Source organism: Acanthochromis polyacanthus, chromosome 19, assembly GCF_021347895.1.
Source record: "Acanthochromis polyacanthus isolate Apoly-LR-REF ecotype Palm Island chromosome 19, KAUST_Apoly_ChrSc, whole genome shotgun sequence".
Lineage (NCBI taxonomy): Eukaryota > Metazoa > Chordata > Actinopteri > Pomacentridae > Acanthochromis > Acanthochromis polyacanthus.
Window position 1 is genome coordinate 15,598,434 of NC_067131.1, and position 20,270 is coordinate 15,618,703.

A 20,270-nucleotide genomic window follows, 5' to 3' on the forward strand; every position below is an offset into this window, starting at 1 on the left:
GAACAAGTAGATTCATTTTTACAGGAATACTGCTTTTTTACCTCTAAGTAAGGAAATCACCCCCAGACTTTGCAGTTAGCTCCTATTACCCTTTGAACTATGTATCTGTCTGACAAAGCAAGAAGTGTTTTCAAGACAATTATTGTTATTTTTTTTACTTTTCTTTTCACCCCTGAGGTGTGCCATAATAGACAAAAACCCTGCTGAAAAGGACGAGATTGACACACAAAAAGATGAAACTACAGTGAGACAGTGAATCACACAATTGAATGAGGTGGTTATGTAAGACAACAAAGCATTTCACTGTATGCCATGGAATAGATAATTGGATAAAAATAAATGAAACAAAGGTATTTGAAATAACCCACGACATCTTTAAACTTTCCTGACAGATGATACAAGAAGACTTTATTTGTCTGTATCAAATTAACGGTAGCAAGGCAGCTGTTATTACGCTGCAAAATTAACTCGGTTCAAATAAATTACATTTCAATCTGGTTTGGGTTAATTCTGTCAAAACAAAAAACTTACCAACATATACTATTATGATATATTCCATCATATTTACCATGCTAAGTAACAACCAGAAGCACAGTAGCATGCTTTACAACAAAAAGCCAGGGCTACAAATCTAAAAAAAAACAAAAAAAACGTCAAATTCTTACATTTCTCTGGTTGGTTGTGTTTTTATAGCAGCAATATTAACTGAAAAATATTTTTTAGCGTACCTTCCCCGTCGTCTTTAAATGCAGGGCCGAGCTTTCAATTGTAACTTTGTAAACACCGCCATCTTGTGTATCTGTGGAGTCATTACTCTGCCGGGGAGCGTTGAGCGATTGGGCTACTCTTCAACCAATGGGTGGGCAGAATACTCTGATGTCGGGATGGTAACCAATCAGCGTTGGCTTTTTTATAGCAAAAATGTTACCCAATTCATTGTGAGGCAGAGTAACTGTAAATAAATATCATTTACGCTTCGAAAATCTAAAAAAGTAAGGTAAGTATTTGCATTTAACAGTAACGCAGTTTGACTAGGTTTGGTGTTGTTTATTGTGTTTGTTTTAGCTTCCGGTAAAACGGGTTTATTTGAAACAAGCTATTGAATTGCATCGCTAGCTAGCGGCTAGCATCAGCTAAACAAGTTAGCAAGTGAGGACCGTAAATTTGCTAGAACGGGTTATATCACGTTAGTTACCACGAAATAGCTTTAGTGGTGGCAGTGGCTTTGTTTTAAGTTTGTACTCGTCCCTACCAGGATGAAGGTGGTCAATTTGAAACAAGCCATTCTGCAGGCATGGAAGGAGCGTTGGAGTGACTACCAATGGGCTATCAATATCAAGAAAAACTTTCCAAAGGGAGCAACATGGGATTACCTCAACCTTGCAGGTTAATGATAATTATTCAGTATTACATCTGTTACCTTATTGTCATTTCTGCTGTAGCTCTAAATGCTCTTTGTGTTCTCCAGAGGCCCTGATGGAGCAGGCAATGATTGGTCCCTCTCCCAACCCACTCATTCTGTCTTACCTCAAATACGCCATAAGTTCTCAGGTGAGGGAAGAAGCAGTGTTGTGAAAAATGCTGTAGCTAAGCAGTTTTTCTAACAGTACTGACTATTTGCAAGATGTGACTGTTATCTTCTCTTGTCTTAGATGGTGTCTTATTCCAGTGTGCTCACAGCTATCAGCAAGGTAGTTTAATGCTTGATAATATTTCTGACAGCATGATTTCTGCTATAGGATGTGCAAGATTTTTTACAAATATGTCTGTTATAATAGTTTGAAGATTTTTCTCGGGAGCTGTGTGTCAAGTCATTGTTGGAGATAATGGACATGTTCTGCCATCGACTCAGGTATGCTAAATAACTGTTGAGCCTTTCTCTTCTTTTTCTTTTCTTTCTTCTTCGGAGGTTCCCTCTCTCCCAGCATGTTTTTGGGACATGCATAGCTCAAGTGTCCTGTATCACTACATTCGTAGCATTTCGACTTGTCAGTGTAGTTCCTCAGAGTATCATCTGCAGTAACACTTGCACTTGTAAGCTATGAATTGACTATGAAATTCTAGTTTACACGCTGAGAATTTATGCCAAAAAAAGTATGATGATGTAATGAAAATCTTGCTTAATAATACTCTGATAACCTGCAGCTTTCTTTTAACTATCTTTGACTCTCTGCTTTTGGTGTCTTACTCATTCAGCTGTCACGGGAAAGCGGAGGAATGCATCGGGTTGTGTCGTGCTCTGTTGGGAGTGGTAGTGTGGCTGCTGCAGGGCTGTGCGTGGTACTGTGAGAGGCTGAGAGAACTGGGTCCTTCAGCCAGCATGGAGGCCAGTCTGAGAGACTGCCAGGACAGGCTACACAGTCTGATTAGAAGCACCAAGAACAGAGCTCTGGTCCATATTGCACGACTGGAGGAACAAGGTTTGTGTATTTGCAGGCTGTGCATAATTAAGCTGAACCAGCTGTTTTGCCTTTTAAGACTAAGAAGCCCTTTGCCGAGAACTCATAGTTTTGTGAGATAAATTTCCACATTTGGGGATTAAATATCAAAAATATCAGATGTCAGCAGATGTCTAAAACACTACCTAAGCTTTAAAAAAAAATCACTTTTAGTCAAATTTCTTACAGTGCTTCTGCTGCTCTTCTTCAACAGGTTCCTGGGGCAATGTTGAACAAGCAGTGCTTAAAGTGACAGATGCCCTCAGCAGTGTGCCTAACCAGATGATGAGGACTAAGTTAGAGGAGAGCTTGTCACTAGTGAAAAGGTGAGGTGATCCCCTCATATTCATGACACTGAGCTGATGAACTTTGTCGCAGTGCAGCTAAACTTTGACATGACAGTGGTTTCATTTAAAGATGCTCACAATTCATCCTCCTTGTGCTAATTCACCCCTGTTTCCGCAGTATTCCTCTGTTGCTGTCTGTGCAGTGTGACCCTCCAGTCCATGCCTCCTTCCCATCTGTTCATGCCTTCATAATGCTGGAAGGCACAATGAATTTGACAGGGGAGACGCAACCACTGGTCGAGCAGCTAATGATGATCAAGAGAATGCAGGTAGAGTGAATTTTTTTTGCAGTAATTTGCAGAAGAATGTAACATTGAATCTGTCTGAGGTGAATTTTAAGCCAGTAGTTTTAACCATCAAGTCTTTTATTACCTAGAAGACATTTAACATGATGGCACAGTAAATGTAGTTATAAACAGTAAAAGTTATTATTATCAGCGTGAGCAGTGTTATTTATTACAATAGGATGAAAAAACAATCCTGACTATCTAACTTTTCAGAGTCAATTTTGTGTTTTGCATGCAGCAAAACACAGAATTGTACTTCTGTTAAGTAATTAGCGAATAGTGATGTTTTCATCCAGAGACATTTATGCAGCCAAACAAGTTACCACACTGTTTTAGTAAGTGTGTTTTAGAAGTTTGGTATTATTTTTAATAGTAAATGCTTTCAAACAATTTAGCTTACAGACTGTAACTTTCTCCGGGCAGAGTTTTGTTTCTTATAGCTATCTAGAAGATATTTAACTTTAGTTTTCAATTTCCCAATGTAGGAACTTTTCAGAAATCATTTTTAGTTGAAATCTTTCTGAATGCTGCTTAAACATTTTATGTGAAGTAAAATAATTTTGCAATGAATTGTGGTGCACAAAATACCGCATTATCTTAACATGTTGCTAAAACATCTCCGAATAAAATCCTGTGTAATTTTAATTGTATGTCTTTCTACATCCCAGAATCCTCCAGTTACACTGTCCACGTACAGAATACTGGTGTATGCTGTCCGTGTTGTTCTGTGTTTTTAGCTTTGGCAGCTTAAAATAGTTTCTTTCTTTTAGCGAATCCCTGCTCCTCTTTTTGTCCTGGAGATATGGAAGGCTTGCTTCACCGGCCTCATTGAGTCACCAGAGGGCACAGAGGAGCTTAAATGGACGGCCTTCACTTTTCTCAAGGTAAGATCTGTGTCAAAGGTGAGAACTTATCCTGCTGTCTCACAGTGGGCTGGGATCTGGAAATGTAGAAAATTTGACCCCCTCCAAATTGCTTTTATTTTTGTTTTTCTTATAGTAGAATAAAAATCCAGTTCAACAAAAAAAAATCAAGTCAAACGGTCTGTTCTTTAAAAAGTTAGGCCAGTTTGAATCTCAGGAAATGACACATTCCACAGGCGTAAAAAAATTGATATTTGAGCTTTTCATTCTATTTCTTTTTGAGAAATTAATAATTTTTACCTGAGATTTTAACAATATTCAGGTTTACCTGCTCCAAATTTTCTTAATTGCTTAAATTTAGAAGATTTCTGCAAAGTTTGAAAAAATATAGTAAATTTTCACTTTTTTTTCTGAGACTATTTTCATGTACCACCCAGAATATTTTCACTTGCCATAAGCCAGATATGGGAAAGTACATATTTTCTGAAAGAATAGGATGTCAGGTGTTGAAAAATACAAGTGTCAGAAAATCTGGCTTATGGCAACTCTCACAGATCAAATTTTACTGAAGAAGGTCTAAGTTCCGCTGTGTGGACCTTGGGCGATTGATGTTAACACGTATGTATCGAAATTGTAAGTAGTACTTCTAATATACACATACTTTGCAGTATAAAAAGACTTCTAGATGTCTCTCAGTGTAACAACTGCCTTCAAATTTAGAAAATGGTCATTTAAGGCATCAATTTAGGGCAGATTTCATTAAAAATTCTTGAAATTTGGTAGATTTTTCCAGTTTAGACTTCATGTTTCTCTGTTATGTTTTTTGTAAAGTAGTCATTTACTCTGCATAGAATTAGTTAATAAAACATTTGAAGGCAATATCATGTCTCGCCTTTCAAATTTACGATTAATCAGCAAATTCCATCGGTGGAACCCTACACTTATGTCTAGAAAAATCTCCCTGCAGCCTTAACTTTTTAATATAATTTAAAGATATCTTTTTAGATGTATTCCCAAGTATATTGCGGTTGAAATGAGCCCTCAATCACTACCAGGGGATGATTTTTAGCCAAGATATTACATTTTTTCCAAAAAATAAGCCGAGCAGCCCACTGTGTGTCTGTCTGTTCTTTTGATCTGCCTATCCGACCTAAATGGCAGTACTCTAATTACCAGTACTATAATTTTGACTTTAAATCTATAGTAGAAGTACAATTTTTGAGCTAAGATTAGAGCAACATCAATCTATCCATTTTCTCATTCTAGTTTGTATTTTCACCTGTTTGCCTCTACTCACCTGTTGTGCTTTAGTTTAGAGCAGTGCTAAATTTATTGTAAGAGGTGAATTAATGTAAAGTGATTTGATAGTTGCCTCTGTGAGACACAGCTACCAGTGGCTAACTTAGTTTTACTCATTAATTTTTTTAATGAATTATTTCTAGCTATTTATATACAGATAAATTAATTTGTTGTTTCTTTTTTGTAGATCCCACAAGTTCTACTTCGACTAAAGAAATATCCTCAGGGTGACAAAGGACAGGTAACACAACTAATTGGCTCATGTCTTTATAATAAATGAACAAACTGACATAGTTGAGGACATTTAGCATTGCCAAACATACATGTCTAAAAAAGCAAATATTGTTCAAATTTAATGTGATGAAAATTACTGTCAGTGTTAAACAGGACACGATGTATTTTACAGGATTTCATGGAGGATGTGAATGTTGCATTTCAGTACTTACTTAAGCTTACACCACTGCTGGACAAAGCAGATCAGAGGTGCAAGTAAGTGCTTGAAAATCTTACAACCACGGCCTTTATTGTATTTAATCTCCTCGTAAGATATTGCAGCTGAGAATACTAAATAAAAGAGAGCACCATAACGCTTATCATTCTTTCTCATTTCTCTTCTGCATAGCTGTGACTGCCTGGGAATGCTCCTACAGGAGTGTAATAAACTCGGTTTGCTCTCGGATATCAACACAACCAGCCTTACTTCAAAACGGTATGGTTTTCTGTGCTATCAGTGAACACTTATGGTGCAGAATATTTCTGGAAAATGATTGTACCAAGAATTCAGTTAAACACAAGCCACATTTTCTGACATTTTCTGAACTGTTTTGGTTTAAAATTTGAATGGAGTTTTATTCACGACATTCACACAGTACAACACACACCACTTTCCCCAACACCTCCACCCCGTCCCTCTTTCTCCTCTGCCCCTGCCCTCCTCTACCTCTCCCTCTCCCCTTCTTTCCCCTCCCCTCCCTCTCCCCTTGCACATTTGATTCAGGACCGAGGACAGGGAGTTCGCCCCAAGACTAAAGACCGCAGAAAATGCTAACATCCAGCCGAACCCCGGCCTCATCCTGAGAGCTGAGCCCACAGTCACCAATATTCTCAAGGTAGAGCACCATAACTTGGTCTGAACTGTACAGGGCATGAAATCATATTACATTGTGTGGGTGATTATAGTCTGGTCAGAAATAAGTAGTGCTCAGAATAAGCAAAAAAAAACCACAGAAGGTTCAGAGATCATAGAATTGCACAACAAGGAATATACCTCTGTCTAAACAACACATTAAGATAACTCTTCCCGTCTTGTTCCTTAGACAGTAGACGCAGACCATTCAAAGTCCCCTGAGGGCCTTCTTGGGGTCCTTGGGCACATGCTGTCTGGGAAAAGCCTGGATCTGCTCCTAGCTGCAGCAGCAGCGACTGGGAAACTCAAATCTTTTGCCCGAAAGTTCATCAAGTGAGTAAAATCAAACTAGATTTGCCAGTGAAGACATATGCTCCTCTTGATTATCAAAATATTGATTCTGACAGTGGGAAATTCCAAATACTGCAGTTTTCACATGAGTTGACTTTTAACTGGTTTTTGTCTTTTGCTCGAGGCTGAATGAGTTTCCCAAGCACATCAGTGGTGAAGGATGTGAGTTTAAATACATGAGTGACATGTTCCAATGTGGGAATTGCTTTCTTCACTGATGTGCTAACACTGTGGATGTTTTTCTTTTCCCTTAGCCAAGTCTGCCTCTGTGCGAGCCCTGCTCTTCGACATCTCCTTTCTCATGCTCTGCCATGTGGTGCAGACTTATGGTTCTGAGGTTAGTTCATGGCAAATCACATTTGCCAAAATAGTCTGTTGATGTTCAAGCTAGTGATGTCAAACTAGCGTTTAACCGACTAGTAAAATACTAACCGTTTAATAAATGAGTCGACAATTAACCGATTAAACGACTCGTCCGCACATCCCTATTACGCAGAAATGTGTCATTAACCATCATGCAATTCATTCAGCTCATGGCTGATCTTTGTGTCTCTTTTCCAGGTGATTTTGTCAGACCCCAGTCCTTCTGGAGAGACGCCCTTCTTTGAAACGTGGTTGCAGACATGTATGCCCGAAGAGGGCAAAACTCTGAACCCAGACCACCCCTGCTTCAGACCTGAGCCTGGAAAAGTGGAGAGCCTGGTGACCCTTCTGAACAACTCCCCAGAGATGAAGCTAGTGTATGTTGCAGGCTAATCTGTAATTATTGCGCTGATCCTTTACAGTCAGCATATAAAGTTGTCACACGGTGGAGCTTTTTACCACTGCATGAAAGCTCTACTCAAAACAGAATGCTGTAAACTTCAATACAACACAAGAATAGTAACTACAACAGAGTTTTGAACCTCGAGTTTATTCCCATTTGCAAGTTAAATTATGTCACATTTTTGTCATATTTTCACTGGAGGATACCTGAGTATTTCATTGCGTCATTTTGATTTTAATTACGACAGTTTTTATGTAATGGTAAATGAGGATTTTGTGGATCTGTTGTGACAGACAGGTGAAATGGCATGAAATCTGCCTCAGCACTCCAGCGGCCATATTGGAAGTTCTGAATGCATGGGAAAATGGCGTTCTTTCTGTGGAAGCAGTGCAGGTCAGTTTTTTCTGTGACTGAGAAATATGTCTGAGATTTCTTGACTGGCTAACGGTAACATGTCAAGTCATATACTTTTGTAGTTTGACTCATTCCTCAACTGGGCATGATGTTTTCTGTGGAAACATGTTTGGACTTGTTCAAACTTGCAACAGTGATGACGTCGTAAACTCTTATGTAGCCGACTATCATCTCTTCCCCATTCCATTCAAGTTTTTACATCACGCACTGTGAAAGTGTAACATTTTAGTCAGAATTCTCTCTTCTTTTGCCTCACTCAGCATTCTCCTGAACCACATCCCTCCTTCCTCTTTTTTGCGGCTGTCCTATCTCTCTGAGTGTAGAAAATCACTGACAACATCAAGGGGAAAGTTTGCAGTATGGCCATTTGTGCAGTGGCCTGGCTGGTGGCCCATGTCAGGATGCTGGGACGGGATGAGAGGGAGAAGCCCCAGACCATGATCCGACAGCTCGTAACCCCTCTGTATGGGGAGAACACACTACAGTTTTACAATGAACGGTATGAACAAATAAAGCAAACGCTACCTGTCCCCTTCACAACCCATCATTACTTAAAAAAACAATGAACATCTTCCTCCCTGCTCTCTCCAGTGTGATCATTATGAGTTCCATCATGGAGCACATGTGCGCCGACGTCTTCCAACAAACAGCCGCCACTCTGCGCCCCCCAGTGGAGGGGCAGGAGCCGATCCCCTACCGCAACCTGCTGCCAGCCAAAGAGCCCATCCACAAGGCCCTCAGCATGCAGTTCCAGGCGGTGCTACGCAAAGGCTGGGTGGACAGCCGAGCTCTGCATCTGTTCGAGAGTCTTCTCAACATGGGAGGGGTCTTCTGGTTCACTAACAATCTGATCAAGGTAGGAGGACTTAGTTGTTTAGTTACCTATTGATCTGACCATTCTTTTCTTAATTGAAGGTGGGATGTGTGATTGTTTTCCAAGATACTTTTTGTCACTTTCAGTCAATATCTCACCACATCCTCTTGTTGTACATTCTGTGTGTGCATTGGGAAAATATGCATCGCAGCCTTGAGACCTGGTTTATTAAGCAAGTTCAACATCATTTTATCGTTATCTGGCTTCACTTACCCCAGCCCAACAACCACAGTCTGGCAAAGGGGTTCCATGAAGCTGATTATCAACTCAGCAAGTCAACTAAAATCCTCCAAACCTGGCTGTGAGCATGTCCACATAAAAGAGATGACCAAACACAGACATAGTCAGGTCTACTGGTATCAGCGTGGCACATTTGAGAAACAAAAAATACTTAAAAACGAGTGGTTTTCCACCATATAGCTTATCGTGTATTCATTGGGAATAACAAAGGTTCTTCTATCCATCTGATACACTTGTTTTATCCTGTAGAGGGGACTTGGGGCTGGAGCTTGTCCCAGCTTGGGACTCACCCTCTACAGCCAGTTTAGAACCACATACTACACAGACAGACCCCAGCCTGTATGTTGGAACCCAGAACCTTTGTGCTTTGAGGGGACAGTGTAAACTGCTGCACCATTTGTGTTGAATGCCTATATACATATGCACGTATACTTGCAAAACTGATCTGTTTTTTGAATATATTATGCCAACATTATTAAAATCTACATTAGCAGTTTTCTCCTTCCATGCCCCATAGAATTTCTTTTTGCATCATCACCACAAACATTGTGCATCCTTGTGGGAGGAAAAAACAAACAAACAAGGACCTGCTAATGAAAACATTTCTTCATCACAGTCATAAGCACTACCATAGAAACCTTATAAAAGATTCCATTTAAATAATATGGTTTCAAAGAGACCCAACCCAAGAATATGTCAGATTGATTTGTGTAAACAACACACTGTCTTACTTTAGGAACTGCTGAAGGAGACTCGTCAGGAGTGGGCCAATCGGGTGGTAGAGTTGCTCTACAGCATCTTCTGCTTGGACACTCAGCAGATTACCCTCACGCTGCTGGGGACCATCCTGCCCAACCTGCTCACTGACTCCGCCCACTGGCAGAGCCTGGCAGACCCCCCTGGAAAGGCGTTGGCAAAGTAAGATAATACCTCGATGTTACTGGCTGCGGGACTTTTGATATTTTGGCATCTGGTGTTAACTCTTTCTCTCCTGGTGATGCCCCAGGTTGTCTGTGTGGTGTGCACTCAGTTCTTACTCCTCCCACCACAAAGGCTCGTTCTCAGCTCGTCAACGGAAAAGGCAGAGAGAAGATATTGAGGTAAAAACCATCATACAAGGCCACGTGTCACAACACCTATATATTGTCAAAATACTATCCACTCAATGGGGACTATTCTCTTTATTTGAAACAGACATACTTGACTTGTATAATTACTGTGATCCAACTTCTTATAACTGATACTAAAGACAATCAGTAACTGTTACTTCTAAACTAATATGTGTATTACTGGCTGCAGGACTACAACAGCCTCTTTCCTTTGGATGACACTCAACCATCTAAACTCATGCGGCTGCTCAGCTCCAATGAGGACGAGCCTGCAGCTCTTTCCAGTCCAGGTCAGTCTATTAATGTCTGGGTTTTCAAACACAGTTGAATTATGAAGCTTGTGACCTTTCACACGTCTATCTGTCAGTCTTAGCTGAGGATTATGCAAATACCAGATGGTTTTCAAAACCAAACAGACTTTTAAGATCCTGTTACCAGCAGGCTATTTCTTGTAAATACTTGATCTAAATCAAAAAGGCCTATATTTATAAACCAGTCTGTCTCCACATTAATGGCCTGTTGCATGCTTTGCCAGTCTGCAGGTTCTAACAGGAGTACGGCCGTGATGTTTGTGATGTTTCGCTTTGAAAAATTCAGCACTAAACGACAGGACAGAGATTGTTGTGTTGCTCCTTTCATCCTGCAGTTCACATCACTAATTCAAAGTACCAGCTTTGTGAATTCTCACTTCTTCAGTTTTAACCACAATTATAGAGAGAAATTCCCCAGAAACTATGTCACACACTGATGTGTTGCATGACTTAGGAAAAAAGATATGAGCTGTGATGCTCGGTGTAATTCAAACTGAAAGTAAGAACTTTTTTTTCCCCCCAAGTTGAAATTGGAATTCATTTAGAAACTGTTCATCCTGCATACTACACAACAATATTACTTTATTTCTTCATCAACAAATAAATAAGTAGCTTGTAGCATGGCTGCAGTATGAACATTTTTTGGTCTTGAGTTGTTTTTTTTAACTTTACTTTTCTTGTTTTTACTACAAACGTGGTGAAACGTAAAATAAATCCATTCTCATCTGACTATGCATTCACATACAGATAGATGTGTCTCTATAAACACCTGCTTAGGCACATTTAAGCAGATAGCATTTTTGAAGTTACTGGACTACGAAAGGGGTCAATTTTTCCCAATGTGCTTCCCCTAATGTCCTTTTATGACCTCAGATTATAAGTGATCTGCTCCACATGATGCAGCTGATTGACAATATTCATAAAAGTTTTTGAAGCCAGCATCTTGTGACAGCTGTTTTGTTTATATCCTCTGAGGGAAGTCCGAGGAATAGTGTGGGGAAGGACATATTAACCTCAAAGCCTCGTGCTTTGGAGATTGTTTTGGATGCTACAGCCTGATAAGGGGGCAAGACTGAAATATAAGGTCGCAGTCCACTATTATTCCACTGCACCTCCAGCATGGCAGGTTTTTGTTCAGGGCCTGTGAAATAGCGAGTCATATTTTTCCAGCAGAAGTCTCTCCAAGTTAGTGAGTTTGTGGAGGAGATTTGTGTTTCCAATATTGTATTCCATATTTCCTCTGTTGTTTCTATTTTCTTTTTTTTCTCCCATTTTTGTTTACAAATTATTTTTTAAAAATAATTTGAGATGAACTGTACATGACACCACTCCTGTGATGTAGTGAAAAATGGGCTTTTATTTTGTATAAAACCGAATAAAAACCGGCCATCCTCTTTAAAAGAAATTGACATGTGTCTCTCGAGGTTATTTTAAGAGTAGAAGACGTTTGAGCAATACGGCAGTGGAAGGAAGTCTGACTGACTTATGCGACCTTTAGTTAAGGATGTGTTGTGTTGTGTTAACCACCAACAGAAAACTGCAACTTCCCTGTTGACCTTCCGTTGTCTTGTGCGTAATTTTCTTTCCTCAAATGACTGTGCATGAAAGGAAAACAAAACTTTCCAACTTATGCACCGTTTCTCATGACTCGTGTTACCCCACAGGAGACCGGTCTATGAGCAGTTCACTGTCTGCTTCTCAGCTCCACACTGTCAACATGAGGGACCCTCTGAACCGAGTCCTGGGTGAGACTTTGTCCACACACAGAGAACATCTGTCTGTTCTCTTGACATCTCCTTTCTAAATAAATAAGACATTCCCGAGTGAGAAATTGAAGACAAATCCAACAAAAATAATATATTACAGATGTTTCCGTACGGGACACAACTGGATATTTAGAATGTGATATGTTATGAATCACATGACCTCCATGGCCACCACATCTCATATTCTGCGGTCCTGCTTGAAGAATGACAGTCCTGATCAAAACACAGATTGAGGGGAAATATCTTATGGAGGAATGGTTTTACTTCCCTCCAACTGAGTTCTACAGTCATGTAGAATCTATGCCAAAGAGCACTAAATAATGTGTACGTGGTCTTAGTTGCTCCACAGCACGCTAAGACACTTCTTCATGTCCGTCCCTTGATTTGTTCAGTTTGTTGTAATTGTTATAATGAATGTTTTTTGTTGTCAAAGTTAAGTTAAAAGTTGTAAACCAAGCCAGACACATCTGATACTTTGTTGTTTGATAATGTTTGAACATATTCAACTCGACCTAATTAAGAAAGTCATTAGTTAACCAGAATTCTGAAAGGGAAGTCTGGCGTATTTCCCAATTGCAGATTTGACAGTCAGTCTAACTATGCACTCTTATCCTCCTTTTTATTGATGCATTCACCTTTAGTCAGGCTTGCAACAAACACACAAAGTGATTCATGTAAAAGTCAGCTTTCTTGGGAAAGAAGCTTATCTTACTTGCCCGACATGATTTTTACTTTCCAAAACAAAGTTAGCGGGACGCTTAGAGCCACATTAGTAACAAATACAGGAGGTTGACATATATCTAAATTCTGTTTGAACTCAGCGACTTCACTTTTTGTGCAACTTTTTTAATGTCCTGAAGTCAATGTGAGATTCTTGCAACGACTGCAGTTGCATAACTATGATGCAATAGTGGTTATCTATGAGGCTTTCTGTGAGTTGGCATTCTTGGTAGTTTGCTCTGACATTCGTAGTCTTTAATCATAACACAATGTGTACTGGATAACATTAAGTTTAATTTAAAGGAGTATTTCCAAAAGATCCTATTTGCAAACATCCATAAAAACTGCCAGTTAGAAAACTATGACATGAAAAGTAATACACTATGACAATGTCTGCCATCTGTTCTTATCTCCACAGCCAACCTTTTCCTCCTCATTTCCTCCATCCTGGGCTCCAAGATGGCAGGACCCCACACACAGTTTGTGCAGAGTTTTATGGAGGAATGCGTTGATTGCCTGGAGCAGGGAAGTCGTGGGAGCATCCTGCAGTTCATGCCCTTCACCATGGTGAGTTATGAGGCAGGAGAAAAAGAACGTGGGAGGGGAGGTGAGACAGGTGGAGATAAGGAGGGAGAGGAGTGGCTGTTGAATCAGACGTTACTGGAACGGTTCAGGATTCCTTCTTAAATTTATTGGGGGGTTTTTGCCACCTGCAAACACACTTTTAAAGGTTAGTTGGTTTGAGAAAGAGGGAGAAAGAATCAAAGGGTCGTGGTTCATGCGTGCCTCGTGTATTCGTAAGAGGATCATTTTCAAAAACTAAGCTTTCCAAAAAATTGGGGTGTTTGAGTTGTTGCACAAAAATATAGGCTGCACAGTGGAGTAGTGGTTAGCACTTTGGCCTTGCAGCAAGAAGCTCCTCGGTTCAAATCCCGGCCTGGGATCTTTCTGCATGGAGTTTGCATGTTCTCTCTGTGCATGTGTGGGTTTTCTCCGGGCACTCCGGCTTCCTCCCACAGTCCAAAAATATGCTGAGGTTAATTGGTAACTCGAAATTGCGCGTAGGTGTGAATGTGAGAGTGATTGTTTGTCTGTATATGTAGCCCTGGTACAAACTGGCGACCTGCCCAGGGTGTCCCCTGCCTTCGGCTGAGTCAGCTGGGATAGGCTCCAGCACCCCCGCGACCCTAGTGAGGATAAAGCGGTGTATAGAGAATGGATGGATGTATGGAGTTGTTACACTCACACCAGGGTTCAGCTTATCAGTGGTGGAATTGGTACTCAGATCCTTTACATAAGTAAATGTGCACTAATATCGTACTTTACTACAAGAACATAACTATCAGCAGCACAAAGATGTTCAAGCATTACAGTGAAAGTGCTGGTTTAGTCATTAGTTTATAAATACTAAGGAGTCAAGCATCGAGTTACTGTTGTAGCAGCTGTAGGTGGAGCTAGCACAGTTTTATATACAGGCCAAAAAACCCAGTTTAATCTTTAATCATGTGTCGTAGTTTACAGGCCTGTTAAATTATCCATTGTGCCAAATCTTCATCTTAGAAGTAACTAAAGCTGTGAGATAAATGGAGAGGAGAAGCGGTACAAGCTAGTTTGAAATGGAAACACTCACATAGAAGTACCTCCAAGTTGTTCTCAAGTGCAATATTTAATAAATGTACTTCATCACTTTCCTCCCCTACAGCTTACTTATGACTCAGAAATGTTTTGGGAACACATAACTGTGAGATCCTTCTCAGTGCTTTTTGGAAAGGGAACCTGAATTGCAGAATTTGAAGTTGAAGAAAATGCCAAACACAAACGATAACATTGGCAATGAGAAAATGAACTGGTTTAGTGATGCTTTAGTTTCATGACCTCCTTGGTCATGCTGGTCTACTGAAAGACCTAATGTGCCCTAAAACCAGATCAAGGGTCAAAACCCTCTGAAAAATAGAGTGACTTGGAGGGTTGGGCTACATGCTACCTTCTGAACTTTTTCTTCAAACAAAACAGAACTGAAATAATGGCTTATTTATCTTTCTGTGCTTCTAGGTTTCTGAGCTGGTGAAGCTGCCTGCTCTGGCCAAACCTAAAGTCGTCCTGGCTATCACCGACCTCACTCTGCCGCTGGGGAGGAGAGTAGCTGCCAAAGCCATCTCTGCCTTATAAACTCTGGGTTTAAATTTACCAAGTACCAAATTGACAGAGTGATCTTCTGTTGGCAGATGAAGTACAGCCCAGTGGTAAAAACAAAACAGGAGCCCTGTATGCAGCTGGATTATCGATTTAATACAGTGGTCTTGTTTGAATATGTTCATATTAATGTTTCTGTAAGCTGTTTTCCTATCATTTTTACGGTTCTTTTCACACTTTAAGAATTGTGTAAATAAGTTTTAAAATAAAACGCATAATGTAGATCTTTTTCTTCCTCTTTGCCAGAATTATTTAAAGTGAGTTTCATTTACTGTGTGGTTATTACCACTTCAAATTATGGTTGTGTCACTTGTGGAAGTTACAATAACATGACATCTGACTGCTGTCATTAGTCCCTGAGTCAGGATAATCACATGCTGGCAAATCAGCCACATGACACGACGTAAACGGACGCTGCATGACAGAGGTACTCGCTCTCCACTTGCGACACTTCCTCAAGAAAATCGGCTGGCAGAGTAACAGAAGTGACAATACCAGAGCCTTTATTTCACTTTTAGTTGCGCTTCTCTGTTAGACTAATAACTTCAGTGGAAGTTTGGGCATAATTTCATAGATGAGATGACGTGTCAACTTGTGCTAGTGTCTGCTGCGTCATTGTGCGTTGTCGCTGACCAAAAAGGGAACAATAGTCTTTTAGGGATAGTTATTTTTCTTTTATTTAAATATCACAAAAATGAAAGCATGTACAGCAGGTTTTGACATAAGATTCATACAAAAATAATGACACTAATCCATTAGTCCTTAATGTGCCCCCAATGCCCTAAATGAGTGTTAACAGTTCATAAATGTCATACAGATAGATCTTTCTGTTTTGCTAAACGTTGTTGCTAGTCAGCAGGTGTTCAGTTCAATTCAAGTTAGTTTCATTTATCTAATGCAAACACGTCATCTCATAGCACTTCACATAGTGAAGTGACGACCTTACACATTTTAAACAAACAGAGAGCCCAACAATCCAGAAGCTGCCTTTGGCTTCCCGATAAGCAAGCAGTCATCAACGGTGGGAAGGAACCCAAAAAACGGCAACAAAAAAGCCTTTAACGGCGAGGAAATATAAACATCCGACAGAACCAGGCTCAGTGAAAGCAACCATCTGCCTCCACCGGACACAAGACAAGTCTTGTTATCAAAAATAAACTGCCTAAATAAATATTGCATATTGCAATTCCATAAATAAAAATATAAATAAAAAATAAATAATCTTTTTATACAGATCAATAAATAACAATAACAAAACATGGCAAGTTAAGCTACAGATATAAAGCTCAAGAGTGTGGTCAGCTTTCGGGTTGATCTTCATTGCTGCGATCCAGAGGCCTCAAGCAGCGGATCACGTCCTGCCCAAAGGCCTGGAGCTGAACCAGGGTCAGATGTGTCGCCACCTGAACTTCATAGTCTCCCGGCAGACGTAAGGCCACAGGAGTGGGGCTGGACTGCACCACCGCTTCTGCTTGGGCCATCTTTAGCATCTGCAAAGTACACAAAACAATGTCATCAAGGTGCTGAAAGTGCAAAATATGTTTCAGGACAGGCTGGTTTAGTAGTGCTCTGCTACCTTATTGATCTGAACGGCGAGATCTCTGATGTCCGCTATCAGGTCGTTCACTTTATCTTTGTTCCCCAGCCGTGAAGAGACAGCGCTCAGTAAGGCCTGGTGCAGCTGCAGACCTTCATACATCCCCTTCAAACTGTCCTCCTGATAGCAAACACACATCAACAAATTAGTCATGGTCTGTTTGTTTATTTAGACTCCCTAAATTCAAAAATTGTTTCACCCTTGGAAGACGCTTACCAAAGTGGAGTTTTCTGACACGACTCTGAGCACAGGAGCAGAGGGGAGGCCGATGGTGGACGCCATCGTGTCCAACTGTCCATTCTCTGAAGAATTCAGTTTTAGAGCCTACGGTGAAACGAAAACGCAGAGATGTTATGGAAAGATTGTAGCTTGGATTGTAAATGCAAAATGAAAGATTTAGCATTTTTGGTTTGCAAAATGCTAAATGCTTCATTAAACCCTCATGTTGTCCTGCGGGTCAAATTGATCCATTTTAAGGTTCAAAAATGTGGAAAAAATATCTTTTTTACAGTGAAGCTTCTGATGTCCACATTTTCAACATTTTTGGGAAATTTTTAAACATTTTTTGATGGAAAAAAAATGTTTCTTAAAGAAAATATTAAAAGTTTTACTGATATAAATGTAATCACTTTAGATATTTTTAGGATTTTTTTTGGGAAGATATTTACTAATTTTTTGAAAATATTTACAAGAAATTTCTTGCCAAATTTGGAGGATTTTTTAAAATAAAACTTTTACGGGAAACTTCTGAAGAATTATTGGAATTTTCTCACTGAAGGTTTTGCAAATTTTCAGAAATTTGAGGAATTTTTTGATTAATGTTTTGGATTTTTTTCACACAAGGAAAACATTTTTTGGTGCCCGTAAATGAAGATGGCAGGAGGGTTAAAAAATCTGGTAGAAATACTCAGATATTTGATTTAAGTAAAGGCAGTTATACCACAGTATAAAGACACTACATTACAAGCACACGCTCCTAATGCCAAATTAAACTTAATGTAAGCATTATCAGCAATAGATAAAGATCCAAAGTACAACTCCAGATGTAGAACAACCCCTGGCAGTGTAGTATTGTTAGATTAGTATTGCCTATTCATGAATTACTAAATGGCATTTTGTTGTAGCAGCAAGTTGCTTGCTGTGTTTCAGCTCGTTTTAACTATTTTGTCCATTTTGTGGCAGTTTGATCTATAAAGATGCAGCATGTTTTGTACGATCGTTATAGGTTCAATTTGTACTCGCAGGCTAACTAGTAGCTCTCAGTTCTGAGTGTGATGTAGTGTTATTTTGCAGAAAAATGTTGGATCAATACTGCTGCTGCACTAATGTGGATAATGCATTGTACACTGTTGGACAATCTAATCCCACTGTCCTGTGGGAATCGTGTATCTGCAAAAAGTCTTGCTTTAGAGAGAAAATGCTTCTCAGGAGCTCAGAACAACAGGCCCAGCACTGTGACGATGCATTTTTCAGCTAATCCAAGAGGATTATTACATAGTTTAGTAAATATGGGAGGTAGAGAATGTTCTCAACCCGTAAAGGAAAACTTAACCCTTCATTTTGAAGTCACATTTACCATATTTGGAAAGGAAAAAACTAAAACACTGTAATCTGAAGAGATGTAGAAGTATGAAGTTTCATAGATTGGAAATACTGAAGTCAAGTGCAGATACCTCAAAGTTAAGTACAAGCGTTTGAGTAAATGTAATTGGTAACTATAATGCCCAGTTACAAGTAAAAGTCCTGCATTTAAAGTTCTGCTCAGGTAAAAGCTAAATCTAGACTTATATCTAACAAAAGTACTCAAATCTTATAAAAAGTCTGCAAAATAGTCCTAATCAGTTTGACAAGAAATATTTTTCCTAATCTATTATCCTGATATGGCAGCATTTCTAGAAAAAAATGGAGTCTAAGGCTATCAAATAAATGTAATGGAGTAAGAATATAAAGTTGCAGAAATTGAAAATAGCCAAGTTAAGTACAATTACTTCAAATTTTGCACCTAATCTAAAGTAAATGTATTTAGTTACATTCAATCACTGGAAGTACTCAGAGTATAAGTACCTTAGAATTGTAATTAAGTAAATTACTTTGTATAAATGTGTAAAAATTAACGTTGGCAACTTAATAAAAAGCATATAAAGACTTAATGTTGGAAATAAACCCAGGATTCCTTATTTTGGTTGCTACAAAACTCAAATCAAAAATACTGATCCTACAACAACCATAAGAAGACCAATGACTGCTTATTTTTCACTCTATAACTTCTTAAATATACAATGCATGGTGACAGCTGCACAGCCAGTAATGTAAAGAACACAATCGAGCTCTTTCAGACCAATAAAGAGCCTTACTGCTGACCATCATGGTTATCTTGCACAAATGACGCAGCAGCATTAAAGCTCTGCGTAAAAACACATTCATCCAAGGGGAATTAAACGCGCCTCCGGGATGCACACGCGCTGTTACATGCAGATCTCACCTCTGTGTGAATGCACGATTTGTGCGTGTCGGGAATGGCGAGCAGGATCTTCCGTGTCAAACTGCGGCTTTTCTCCACAGTGTCCTGAAATTTCGGATCCTCAACAAGTGTGCCGCTGTTCGGCAGAGGCGCGCTGCGGGCGAAGGTGGCCATGAAGCAGGGAATGGCGAAAACTGCAAGAGAGTGGAGGGGTGGAAATCAGAACAGACCCCTTTTATACATCCAGCGCAGTGTGCGTGAGGGGAGGCAGAGGAGGCAGAACAAAAGCCTGGCTTCTGTCCTCAGCAGCTCCTCTGTGCTGCAGAGCTGGACATGCCCCCCCTCAGGCTGAATAGCTGCATGAGTTCAGAATAGTGACTGTAACAGGAAGCCTGAGCCAAAAGTAGCTGCATTAGTTAAATATAGTTAATATGACAGATACTGGAGCAAAAAAATAAATAACTAAACAACACCAGATACTGTAAACTTACACTATCTGTTCCTTAAAATATCCCCTGGTGCTTTAAAATCCCACCAAGCAGCAGAGAGTTAATGCTGGTCCAAAGGTTTGATCCTCTCCAACACTATTGTCTTGCAGCTTCCACTTTCTGAGGCTTTGCTGCCTCTGGGGATGATCAGCAGCATTTTTTCAAGCATTGCTTCACTACTCACCAATCAGGATGTCCATGGTCTCAGGGGATGTCTTAAAGTATTGACCTCAAGTGAAGGAATTCATGATTGACAGAGTCATTTTAGTCTTATATAGAGCATGTTGTGGGATTTCCCTTTTTTTTTTTTTGGTGATCAGAAGTAACATTATGACTAGATTTCCATGAAATGTACACACGGTTGCTACATATTACAACTTTTTACATCATTTTTTGAATGCCCGGTTACCTTGGAACTGTTGAGCTGGGAATGATTTTATTATGAAATTTGATAAAACACAATATTTGATCTCGTGTTGAAGCAGATGTCACAATAGTTCAATTTTTATTTCTTTCCAGCGAAATCCACAGGAAATGACTCAACATGAATATCTGACTTAAAAATGTCTGACGATTAATTGAAGACAAATGAGTGGAATTCATCAAGGGTAAAATAGAGG

The 20,270-nt window shown here is 39.7% G+C and overlaps 2 protein-coding genes across 4 annotated transcripts; one reads left to right on the forward strand and one right to left on the reverse strand.

The window, feature by feature from the left end:
- The first annotated feature begins 869 nt into the window (after positions 1–869).
- med24 (mediator complex subunit 24) lies at positions 870–15,328 on the forward strand. Of its 2 annotated transcripts, none has more exons than XM_051939608.1 (26): positions 870–997; positions 1,256–1,386; positions 1,469–1,551; positions 1,653–1,691; positions 1,779–1,852; positions 2,197–2,420; positions 2,653–2,764; positions 2,904–3,054; positions 3,843–3,956; positions 5,422–5,475; positions 5,641–5,723; positions 5,857–5,943; positions 6,232–6,343; positions 6,551–6,693; positions 6,836–6,873; positions 6,966–7,048; positions 7,273–7,451; positions 7,771–7,870; positions 8,215–8,390; positions 8,483–8,747; positions 9,742–9,923; positions 10,012–10,105; positions 10,305–10,404; positions 12,090–12,170; positions 13,330–13,478; positions 14,964–15,328. In XM_051939608.1, exons 2-26 carry the CDS (start codon positions 1,257–1,259, stop codon positions 15,078–15,080), a joined length of 2,970 nt encoding a protein of 989 aa, XP_051795568.1. In that variant the 5' UTR covers positions 870–997; position 1,256; the 3' UTR covers positions 15,081–15,328. The 2 variants fall into 2 exon arrangements, with proteins under 2 accessions (XP_051795568.1, XP_051795569.1); XM_051939609.1 differs by having other exon boundaries at positions 6,244–6,343.
- Positions 15,329–15,763: 435 nt separating this feature from the next.
- csf3a (colony stimulating factor 3 (granulocyte) a) lies at positions 15,764–19,791 on the reverse strand. 2 transcript variants are annotated; one of them, XM_051939615.1, is made up of 5 exons: positions 19,654–19,791; positions 19,184–19,356; positions 16,918–17,025; positions 16,681–16,821; positions 15,764–16,594 (listed from the first exon to the last, which is right to left on the reverse strand). In XM_051939615.1, the coding sequence occupies exons 2-5, from the start codon at positions 19,334–19,336 to the stop codon at positions 16,403–16,405; spliced, it is 594 nt and encodes a 197-aa protein (XP_051795575.1). In that variant the 5' UTR covers positions 19,337–19,356; positions 19,654–19,791; the 3' UTR covers positions 15,764–16,402. The 2 variants fall into 2 exon arrangements, with proteins under 2 accessions (XP_051795575.1, XP_051795574.1); XM_051939614.1 differs by lacking the exon at positions 19,654–19,791 and having other exon boundaries at positions 19,184–19,510.
- Between the last annotated feature and the right edge of the window lie 479 nt (positions 19,792–20,270).